The sequence below is a fragment of the Theropithecus gelada genome, chromosome X (genome assembly GCF_003255815.1).
Source record: "Theropithecus gelada isolate Dixy chromosome X, Tgel_1.0, whole genome shotgun sequence".
In the NCBI taxonomy this organism is placed as follows: Eukaryota; Metazoa; Chordata; class Mammalia; order Primates; family Cercopithecidae; genus Theropithecus; species Theropithecus gelada.
The window spans coordinates 94885827-94897982 of record NC_037689.1 but is presented as its reverse complement, the minus strand read 5'-3'; the positions used below and the strand labels follow the sequence as shown (position 1 = coordinate 94897982).

Genomic DNA, 12156 nt, shown 5'->3' with positions numbered 1-12156 from the left:
ATATAAATTGTTTTCTGAACAGTCTATGGAGTACAATGAGGTAATGTGAAGAGCTGAGGTTTGTTTATTTTTAAGCAGAATGATGCTAAGCTCACTGCTCATTCTGTTGGTGCTAGAAAAATCTCCCCACTTACAGATTTGGCAGTGGCAGAAATATACTGGACAACCATCTCACGTTTGGTGGTAAAATCTTTGTTTCGTAAAGGAGCTTTTTTTTCTTCATTAAGGTTCATGTCCTCCTGTAAGAAATAACATGTACTGTGAGCATTGATAAATTTCCACTTAAGAGCTTCAAAAGTGATTAATAAACATTAATAATTTCTGTGTCTTAAAATACTAATTCATGTGGTGACTAATGTCAAAAATCCCTTTCTGGGATACTCCACTATTATTTTTCACTCTAGATACCACAGTGTTGTGTAAATTGTACCATGTATTTATGGTTCACATCTCTACCTAGCCAACTACTGAGCAGAAAGAAGAAAGTATTTTTAAAACCATTCCACAGAATAAACTGGCAGTTTATAACATAGATATACACAATATCTACGCTAACAAAGCTCTTTATGTATCTTGATAGCAAACACACACATAAAATGCTGTTTGGCATATGCTCCCTTAGGATCGCTATTATCTGAGAAAGCAAATATAATTTGCAAATTGGCAGGGTCTATATATCTATAATATGTCACTGAAGAAAGTTCACAAGAAGTTGTTGGATTTGGAAAAGAAAAAAAGCAGAAACAGCTGTATTGCGGTAATAAATGTCACTCATTAGAGGGAAAAGTATTCAGTTACAAGAACACATTGTTTTGAGGTTCAATAAACTTTAATTCAATTGGAAATCTACCTTTATTTTGTGATATATACATTTATAACACTTTGACTAGACACATTGTTTTTGTTCATTTTGAAATTCATAGTAATCCTTGTGACATATGAACACACGCTTGACAGGGTCACAAAACCAAGTTGGAAATGATTGTGCTTCAAAATGCAACACCAAATGAAAAGTCAACCTACAGAATAGGTGAAAATGTTTACAAATCATATGTCTGATATAGATGTGTACCCAGATATACAAAGAACTTTTACAACTCAATAATAAAAAGACAAAAGTCCAACAACAAATGAGCAAAACACTTGAATAGACATTTCTCTAAAGAAGATATACAGGCCGGGCGCAGTGGCTCACGCCTGTAATCCCAACACTATGGGAGGCTAAGGCAGGTGGATCACGAGGTCAGGAGATCAAGATCATCCTGGCTAACATGGTGAAACTCCATCTCTACTAAAAATACAAAAAATTAGCCAGGTGTGGTGGCGAACACCTGTAGTCCCAGCTACTCCGGAGGCTGAGACAGGAGAATGGCATGAACCCAAGAGGTGGAGCTTGCAGTGAGCCAAGATGGCACCACTGCACTCCAGCCTGGCAAAAAAAAAAAGAAGAAGAAGAAGAAGAAAAAAAGAAGATATACAAATGGCCAATAAGCACAGGAAAAGATATTCAACATCATTAGTCAGTAGGGAAATGTGAATCAAAACCACAATGAGATACTACTTCACTTCTACTAGGATAGCTAGAAAAAAAGAGGAAAATAATAAATGTTGGCAATGAATTGAAGAAATTGGAACCTTCACACATTGCTGGTAGGAAAGAGAAATGATACAACCACTTTGGAAAACAGTCTGGCAGTTCCTCCAAAAGTTAAACAGATTTATCTACCATATGACCCAGTTTACATACCTAAGCAAAATGAAAACATATGTCCATACAAAAACTTGCACACGAATGTTCACAGCATCATTATTGATAATAGCCAAGGAGTAGAAACAATCCAAACATCCATCAATGGATGAATGGATAAACAAAATGTGGCATATCATACAATGAAATATTATTCAGCTCTAAAAAGGACTGAAGTGCTGATACATGCTCTAATCTGGATGAATCTTGAAATCACATTATGCTAAGTGAAATAAGCATTATAAAAGACCACATATTCTATGATTCTGTTCATATTAAATGTCCAAAATAGGCAAATTTATAGGGACGAAAAATAAATTAGATGTTGCCAGGGCCAGGGGAGAAGAGGAGGGAGTTTGGATTATGACTGATTATGGGTATGGTATTTCCTTATGGGGTGAAACAACTGTTCTAAAAGTTGTTGTGATAGTTTCACACTCTTTGAATATACAAAAAAAAAAAAACTATGAATTTGGCCATGCACAGTGGCTCACGCTTATAATCCTAGCACTTTGGGAGGCTCAAGAAGGAAGATCACTTGAGCCCAGGAGTTTGAGACCAGCCTGGGCAACATGGCAAGACCTCGCTTCTACAAAAACTTTTTAAAACTTAGCTGAACGTGGTGGTGTGCGCCTGCAGTCCCAGCTACTTGGGAGACTGAGGCAGGAGGGTCGCTTGAGGCCAGGAGGTGGAGGTTGCAGTGAGCTGTGTTCCTGCCACTTGCACTCCAGCCTGGAAATCAGAGCAAGACCCTGTCTCGAAAGAAAGAGAAAGAAAGAAAGAGAGAGAGAGAAAGAAGCAAGAAAGAAGCACATTGTAAAAGGGTGAATTTTATAGTATGTGAATCATATCTACATTTTTTAAGGAAAAAAAATCCATATTTTTATCCCTTTACTCTTACAGAAATTCTGAGCATTCTATTTTTTTAATAAAGTAAACTAATTGGCAAAGAACAGTATCAGTTACTTATTATTTATTTATTTTTTTTGAGACGGAGTCTCGCTCTGTCGCCTAGGCTGGAGTGCGGTGGCGCGATCTCCGCTCACCGCAAGCTCTGCCTCGCGGGTTCACGCTATTCTCCTGCCTCAGCCTCCCGAGTAGCGGGGACTACAGGCACCTGCCACCATGCCCGGTTAATTTTTCGTATTTTTAGTAGAGACAGGGTTTCACTGTGTTAGCCAGGATGGTCTCCATCTCCTGACCTCATGATCCGCCCACCTCAGCCTCCCAAAGTGCTGGGATTACAGGCGTGAGCCACTGCGCCCGGCATCAAAGTTATTTTTAAAGATGCATATGTGAGAATGTGGAAGACAATCCTCAAAAGTAGACAAACTGCATCTATCTATTGAATAGTAACTGTTGACAGCAAAAATCTATATCTGCAACCACTGCAGCAACTCCTATGATGATTCATTCACTCAATACTTATAAATTTTGTGTGTATATATATATATATACATCACCTCTCTTCCTAATTACCTGGATCACTGTCTCTATCCTCACTTTTCTATCTAATGTTATTTCTCGTTTGGATATTTTACTTGTTAATGACTTACTAGAAGGCAGAAGACATCTTTTTCCTCTCTCTCTCTCATAGGCTCTGGCATTGTTGAATCAAAGTAGAATCATCGAAACTAGGTTGGATAGCACTTATAATATGGTCCACAGACGCTCATCTACGATTTGTATCTATTTCCTTTTTTTTTTTTTTTTTTTTTGAGGTGGAGACTTGCTCTGTTGCCCAGGCTGGAGTGCAGTGGCCTGATCTTGGCTCACTGCAACCTCCGCTTCCCAAGTTCAAGTGATTCTCCTGCCTCAGCCTCATAAGTAGCTGGGATTACAGGCATGCACCACCACACCCAGCTAATTTTTTTGTATTTTTAGAGACGGGGTTTTACCATGTTGGCCAGGGTGGTCTCAAACTCCTGGCCTCAAGTGTTCCATCCGCCTTGGCTTCCCAAAGTGCTGGGATTACAAGCATGAGTCACCATGCCCAGCGTATGTATCTATTTCAACTGACAGGGAACTCCTTACCTCCTCAGGCAGCCCCATTCATCTTAGGGTAGTTTAATTTTTGCCAAATTTTTCCTTCGATGACTGGACATGAAATATGTACAACAAAATAATGTGTGTTAAGGTGGGTGGCATGACCTTTTTTCTTCTCTACTTTTAAAATTTTGAATCACTTATTTACTGAACACATACTACACACCAGAAACTATGCTAGGCTATCTAATCTGGTAGACTGTTTTTACACTCAAATTAAATATTATTTATAAAGCACTTAGAACAATACCTGACAGTAAATGCTATATATGTTTGTTGAATAAATAATTTATGGTCTAGTAGTAACAAATAATTCTAACTGAGGCATGTATCAGATTCTTTGAAAACACAGAGGGCAGATGGAAAGGTCAGAGATGTCTTTACCAGGTTGTGAGTCTCAAAGGATGAAAAAATTCTGACTGGAAGGAGGGAGACCAGTCAGGAAACTCTAGTGGTCATGTATCATGTTTCGCTGCCCAACATCACTTGAACATGCCCTCTACAATTTAATACATCCTCACATTGTCAGTCCCACCTGACAAAGGTATAATCTATAAAAACTACATTTGTCAGTCTCCCTTTTAACTAGAGTGCAGGCATGTGGCTTCGTCTCCACCCATAAAACGCATGTATAGGAGGTGTAGATTTAGAAGTGAACTATGTGAGGAAGCAGGCCACAAATAGGCCATCCATTTTGCTGATGCAGTTGGCAACAGAGGTGATGTTGTTACAGAACTGATGGCATTAACTGTGTCTTTTTCTTTAAGACATTTCGATCAAATGGTTCTGGGATAAGAGCTCCTTAATCGGAACTGTATTTCAGTTGTGTGGTTCTGGAAGTTATTCCTACAATGTTATCTGGAGCCTGTTTCTGCAACTCTCTTAATTCAAGAACTACCTAATATCCCCTAAAATTATATTCTATTTAAACCTGCCAGAGTGGATTTTTCTTATGTTCAATAATTTGGGCTGAAGTAATTTAAGTGACTAGAGATAAGAGTCGAACTAAGAAGAAATGTCAGATTGGACAGAAGGAAATTAATTCAAGAGCCACATAAATGTTATTTGAAGACCACATTCCTTCTTCCAGGCTAAAGTACTCAACTTATCTTCGTGTAACATGGGTTGGTGTCCACATCTCTCTCTTAAGTACTCTGTGGTTTAACAAATGCAAGGAAGGAAAGAACGTCCACCTCCCTCACCTTGAAATACTTACACCTCTATTAATTCACCCTCTGATTTTATTACCTTACTGGCTAAGTACATCATTCTGCTGACTCGTATTGTTTTTGTTTTCATCAAAATCCCTATGTTCTGCTCACATATGCTGGGCTATGTCTCTATTGCCTAAAAAAATTCTGGTTAAATTTCATTCTCCTGTAAATGTGGTTATTATCAATCTGCATCCTCCAAGTAGAATCAACTCCGGAATGCTGACAAGATTAAGTGTCTGTATTTGTATACTTCACAGCCGGGCCTAAGAGTGTGGTAGTGTTACCTTTGGCAGTCTCTAGGTAGAGAGTTTCTGTGCTTCCAGTGACATTTCTACATTACTATGTACCCATTCAGTTTTTAATGGCACACACTGCTGATATCATGCCATCACAGAATTATTTTGTAGGGAGGCAGGCAGGACAATAAGAGCAATGTAAGATTATACACCTCAGAGGAATGTTGTCAGTACTGAGTGTGATCGTGCATGACAAGCCTGGTGTATATTAACTAGCTTTCAAAGAAGGCTAGCTATTAGCGTTATCACCTCCCAACCTCAGGCTTTTAACCACTTTTCATCTTACCCCTTATGTTTTAATAATGCTAGGTTGTTTGTAGTTTTGCTACATAAACTGTGTTGTTACACACTCATTATTTCGTTCATGATGCTGTTCTCCCTGACTGAAATGTGGTCATCTTTACCATCCTCTCCATCTGTTAATGTGATCCTTGCCCCCTCCAAATTCACATCTGGTTAAGTATTACACTTCAAGACTATGCTCAACCACTAATTTTTCAGGAAGATTTCTCCTAAAGCACCTGATTTGAAAATAACTACCCTTATCCTATTCTTCCATATTAATTCCTTATGTGTCACTTACATTGAAATTATGTGATAAATCTATCTCCTCTAAACTCGAAGCTGAGAATAGGAACTTACTTATCTTTGTACTCCTAGCAAAAAGCGTAATTCCTGGAACGCAGTAAACATTTAATAAATATTTGTTGAACCAATGTGATATTTAAGACCTTTTCTTTAAATATATTAACTTGCTTTAGAATCAGCAACAGGTTTTTATACTTATAAATTTGCTGCATAGGTTGATTGGAAATGGGTATCATTCATGTTAAGAGACCATAATGACTCATTTTATTCTTATAGAAATAAGATACGTATTACTAATTAGGCAGCTAACACTTCCAAATCATTAACTCCAGATCTATAATACAATAATAAAGCTAAATAGAGCAATATTCATAACTCAATATTAACTCTAAACAGCATAATTGAATATGAAACTATTTCTAAACATACTGATTTCCTATGGTATTCAAAACAAAAGCAAGCTTTTAGCATGTTTAACATTTGATATATCTATAATACATGAGAAAGAATGCAGTATTTTGTGGTTTTAAAAAACACTGTTTGAAGTCTAAAGAATGGACCACTTATAATGTTTTTAAAGCCACATTTGTAAATACTAAACCATTTTTTAAGCTTCTCACATGCCGTGATACAATTTCCCATTATAGACAAATTCCTCCACTTCAGCAAACATTATATTCTTAAAGTTATTACTGAGAAGCCATATAAGAATAGGATCAAATGAGAAGGTCAAAAGTTGAACCAGCTGCCTATTCATTCATTTGTATTCTCATTCATTCATTCTTCAATTCTCACTCATTAGTCAATTTTCTCCACAATAATCAGAATCATGTTATACTCAAATCCAGTACCTTAGCGATACTTTGTAAACTTAATGATATGTATTGAGAAGCTTATTTTGAATTTTCTTTCTTTAATAACAACTGACAAAAGGTACCATGGCATTAGAGAAACACTTGGTAAAAGCAGCTGAAAGAATCCATGCAAAACAACATGGCAAAAAGCTGAAGTACATTTCTTTGTCAGCAAATACTGACGTATCAGAAGACACATATAGATCATTACTGAAAATTTGCTAAAGCAAGTATTTAAACAATTAGTGTAGGAGGTTTACTATATAGTTGGATAAAAATATAGCCTTTTTAAAAACATCTCACCTTATAGTATTTGCTAGATTGTTTCTATAATGACATATATAAACTACTCTTATTTGAGTCACCAATAGAACAATTTAACAGACAAAACGTATAACCAAAATAAATGATTTATTTAATAAAAAGAGGTTTTGTGGAAAAACTATGAGGGAAGGAGTCCTGAGTCAGGCAAACCCACACGTAAAATTCAAGGCCATTGCAAGAAGTTGAAACTGAAGTACACAGAGTACTACATAGAGTCAAGAAGATTGTTCTTCTTTAAATAAAAGCAAGATATTTCAAATACAATAAAATATTTACAATATTTTGAAATGAAATAGGAAGTTAACATGAAAACCAGAGATATTTCTGGTTATTTCAAGATAAAGTATTTTAAAACTGTCAAAATTAGCCAGGCACAGTGCCATGCCTGTAATCCCAGCACTTCGAGAAGCTAAGACAGGCGGATCACCTGAGGTCAGGAGTTCGAGACCAGCATGGCCAACATGGCAAAACCCCATCTCTACTAAAAATACAAAAATTAGCCAGGCGTGGTGGTGGGCACCTGTAATCCCAGCTACTCAGGAGGCTGAGGCAAGAGAATCTCTTGAACCCAGGAGACAAAGGTTGCAGTGAGCAGAGATCGCGCAGCTGTACTCCAGCCTAGGTGACAGAGTGAGTCTCCGTCTCAAAAAAAAAAATACAAAAACAAAAACAAACTTGAAATTTAGCATGAGTTAGGCATTTTTCATTTATGAAAAGAAAAGAAATTCCTTGACATTTTAACAATTAGTAAGAAAGTAACTCCTTTTCAAACCTACTTTACTGGAAAAGCCACAAAGACAGACCCAACTTCCAAGTCAGTCCCAATAGACCCAACTTCCAAGTCAGTCCCAATAGACCCAACTTCCAAGTCAGTCCCCTTCACCCTTGCTTGAATTACTTCCTTGTTCTTCCTGGTGTTAGATGTACTGTCTGGAACAGGCATGAGTACACAAACATGAGGATGAGGGTTTACACATTACTAATATAGACGAAAAAATGGAAAGAGCTCATCTTCCCAGTGGTATTTGTTGAAGACCCATTTATTAAAGTCCATTTTGAACCCATTTATTTAGAAATATAAAAATACAATACTCCAGATTAGTTGCAAGAATAACTGGTTGTCGTCAAGTAAGACAGGAATTTACTAGTCATAGTTCAGCAGGAAATCTTTGCTTGATTCATGGATTGGTCTGATAAAAGTTAATCTACAATTTAGTAAGTTGCTAATGGTGTACTTGTTCCATTTGAACCTACAAATCTTTGTCAGATTTATGTTTCAATTATGAGAGAAATTAAACCAAATATCAAAATAAAATGAACTTGGAGCTAAACTTTCTAATTACCGCCTATTTTTAAGCAAGACATAAAAAAGGACATAGTGACACAGTTCTCACTAAAAAGTTATTAATCATGACAGCAAAGACTTTTGTATGATTAAGAAATAAACTCATTTTAAATCATTTTAAAATATTGTTCATGTTTTTCTTGTTTTTACTGTGTATATTTTATAATGTACATATTAATATTAGTACATACAGGCATGTATATAATGTTTAAAATATATTAGGGCTACTTACTCAAACATATATATACACACACACATATATATATATGTATTTTTTTTTTTCCTGAGGTGGAAATAAAAGGTTTAGAGACTCTTGGACTAGTCCAGAGGTTGGCAAACTTTCTCTGTAAATTTCCAGACAGTAAATATTTTAGGTTTTGCAGACCATATAGTCTTTGTCTCAACTACTCAACTCTACTATAGCACAAAGAAGCTATAGACAATAGATAAACAAATGGGCGTGGATACATTCAATAAAACTTTATTTGTGGACACTGAAATTCATATAACTTTCATGTGCCCTGAAACAGTCTTTTTTGGGTGACAATTTAAAAATATAAAACCATTCTTAGCAGGCTATACAAAATAAAAACCTTGTGGCAGGGATAGTACTTTTGACATCTTTATGTCTGCTGTACCTAACAAAGTATCTGGCATTCAGTAAAGAGTTGTCAAATAAACTTCACCATGACACAGAAATTTGTGTTTTCTTTTATAACTCCGCCTTATGTTCCAATATATCACCCTTGCCAGAATATAAGCTCCTTGATGGTAGGGATTTTCTTTAGGTTGTTCACTGCTCTCTTCTCAGACCTTAAAACAGTATTGGGCGTATGGAAGGCATGGGACTTTGATGAAACTGTTCAAATTTTGAGAACATTTACGCCAAAAAATAAAGACGGATAATAGAGAAGTAACACTGGGTTTCAGTGTATTTAGGTGGTGTTCTCTGCTTCCATCCCGAGCCTCTGCACAGGGCTAAGTTCCCACAGTAGCCTATTCACAGCTATCCTAGTGCTATGGAAATCATTTATTTACTTTTCTCCCTGAGTAAACGCTGAGCTCTCTGAGGGCAAGGGAGGTGCCGCATTCTTTTACACTTCCAACATGTAGTATCCTACCTGGCACATTGCACATATCAACAAACAGTTGCTTAAATACACTCATGTAAATAAATACTAGTAGACTCCTTCGAAACAGAAGAAATAGTTTTGAAAGCATTTCTCTGTACAAACCAAGAACAGAGCCAAGTTTTTAAAAAATCATGCTTAGCAATAAAATTAAAAATCGACCCAGATTTAGTTACCTTTAAATCTGTTTACTGGGTAAGTTTTGCTCCTCTTTTATAAGCTCTTCATGGGAGTTTTATAAGAAAATAAAACATGTTGTCTAGAAATGCCTCTGGCATTATCTCAGTCTAATGATATGGAGTAAGGATATTGAAAATATAAATATAACCTATGGATATTATGCTGTCTAGACAATTTCTGAGAATCTAGTAATTTCTGACAACTATTTCCATGTCTTCTTATAGATTTTAAGACCTAGTTTACCAATAACTTATTTTGTGCTACCTTAACTATTAATTAAAATTACTTATTCTGAGGGCACAAAAAGATTCATCCAAGCTAACTAACTTCTAAAAGACTAGGGTTGGGTGAGAAAGAAACCCATAATAGCAGTCAATGGAGAACAAGGATGCTTGGGTTAATGTACAACACCTGGTGTTCAAACACAACTATTCTCTCTAAATTAATGAAAGGGAAAAGTGAGAGAATAAAAATTAAAAGCTTTGGGATTACTTATGAGAGTTCTAGCAGATGGAATAATCTAGTATTTATTGCATATAACTACTTATCATTAAATTATGACAAAAACGCAAAGTATGTTAATATAAATTACTGAATAGAAAAGAGTGTAAAACATCAAATTTGCATGTATAATCATATATTAAACATTACCTTTAATAAATTAGGTTGAAATTAAATATGGCTAGAGGTTAATCATAAATCATCACTAGCCTCATCTTTTGCATGAGACAAACTATTTAATTACCTATATTAGAACACAGTCCTTATTGATGTATCTATAGGTTGCCAATGTAACCTGAACCTCCACTTGAGAGTTCCTTGTGCTGCTAATAGAAATCAAATTCCAACTTGAACTCCCCAAGAAATTTCTATGGGTTTACTTTTTTAATCTTAAAATGAAAATCTCCCCTCTCCCAACACCCCTCTCCCCAAAAAGAACTCTAATTGCATAATTCAGTCTGGATGAAAACACTATTAAGCATTTAACAGTCCCTAAGCTGTATACTCAATGTACAAAAACCAGCTCAGTTATTCTCAGTAAGCTCAAAGGTTATGACAACTTAAAATGTTGAAGAGTTATTCAATTACAGCATTATTAATTTCCTTACATTTAAAGTAGAATTGAGGAGATATTTCATCCAATCCTAATTAGAGGCAATACAAAATGCTTCTGATCAGTATGAGAAGAGTTATGAATATGAACCGCTTTAGTTCAGTCATCTTTAAAAGTCACCAAATATAGGCAACCAATATAGTGTAACCCCCAGCACTCTGGGAAGCCAAGTCAGGAGGACTGCTTGAGTCCAGGAGTTTGAGATCAGCCTGGGCAAAATAGCAAGACCCACATCTCCACAAAACAATAAAACAATTAGCCAGGCATAGTGGCACATGCATACAGTCTCAGCTACTCAGGACGCTGAGGTGGGAGGATTGTGTGATCCCAGAAGGTCAAGGCCGCAGTGAGCCATAATCGCACCACTGCACTACAGCCTAAGGGACACAGCAAGACTCCATCTCAAAAGAAAAAAAAAAGAAAAAGAAAAAAAGTTACCAATAATAATAACATGGAAGGAGTGTTGTTTTCATCCTACTACCTTTACCCACTTGTGGAAGATTGAAAACATGACTCTGGGTAGGGGAGGGGACAAGAATCTTTTTTTTTTTGAGACGGAGTCTCACTCTGTCGCCCAGGCTGGAGTGCAGTGGCCGGATCTCAGCTCACTGCAAGCTCCGCCTCCCGGGTTTACGCCATTCTCCTGCCTCAGTCTCCTGAGTAGCTGGGACTACAGACGCCTGCCACCTCGCCCGGCTAGTTTTTTGTATTTTTTAGTAGAGACGGGGTTTCACTGTGTTAGCCAGGATAGTCTCGATCTCCTAACCTTGTGATCCGCCCGTCTCGACCTCCCAGAGTGCTGGGATTACAGGCGAGCCACCGTGCCCGGCCTGGAGACAAGAATCTTAAAGAGCAAGTGTGATTTACCCCATGCAGGTAATTTTAACAATTTTATAAAAGCAGTGGTTTTAATTCTTGAAAATTTTAGTAAAAGAACCACTTCTCAATTTTCAATTAGCAGTTAGTAACCATACTCTAAATACAAAATTCAGTTTTACAAACTATGAAAGACACTCTCTTAATAAAGAGCTCTATAAAATAAACAATCATCAAAAAATTTCAAGGCCAGATGCCGTGGCTCATGCCTATAATCCCAGCACTTTGGAGGCCAAGTCAGGAGGATTTCTTGAGCCTAGGAGTTCGAGACCAGCTTGGGCAACATGGCAAAACCTCATCTCCACAAAAAATAAACAAAAAATCACGTTTATTTGGCACATGCCTGTAGTCCCAGATACTTGGGAGGCTGAGGTGGGAGGAGGACATGAGCCGAGGAGTTTGAGGCTGCTGTGACCCCTGATCCAACCTGGGTAACAGAGCA

General features: G+C 36.9%; 1 protein-coding gene across 5 annotated transcripts in view; it reads right to left on the bottom strand.

Annotated features, from left to right (window-relative positions):
* The window catches only part of DIAPH2 (diaphanous related formin 2), a 931860-nt gene that overhangs the window by 857810 nt on the left and 61894 nt on the right, over positions 1-12156 (bottom strand). For all 5 annotated transcript variants that reach the window (XM_025372654.1, XM_025372652.1, XM_025372653.1 and 2 more), the window contains one exon: positions 135-239. In XM_025372654.1, the coding sequence (XP_025228439.1) occupies positions 135-239 (105 nt within the window). The remainder of the gene's footprint in view (positions 1-134; positions 240-12156) is intronic.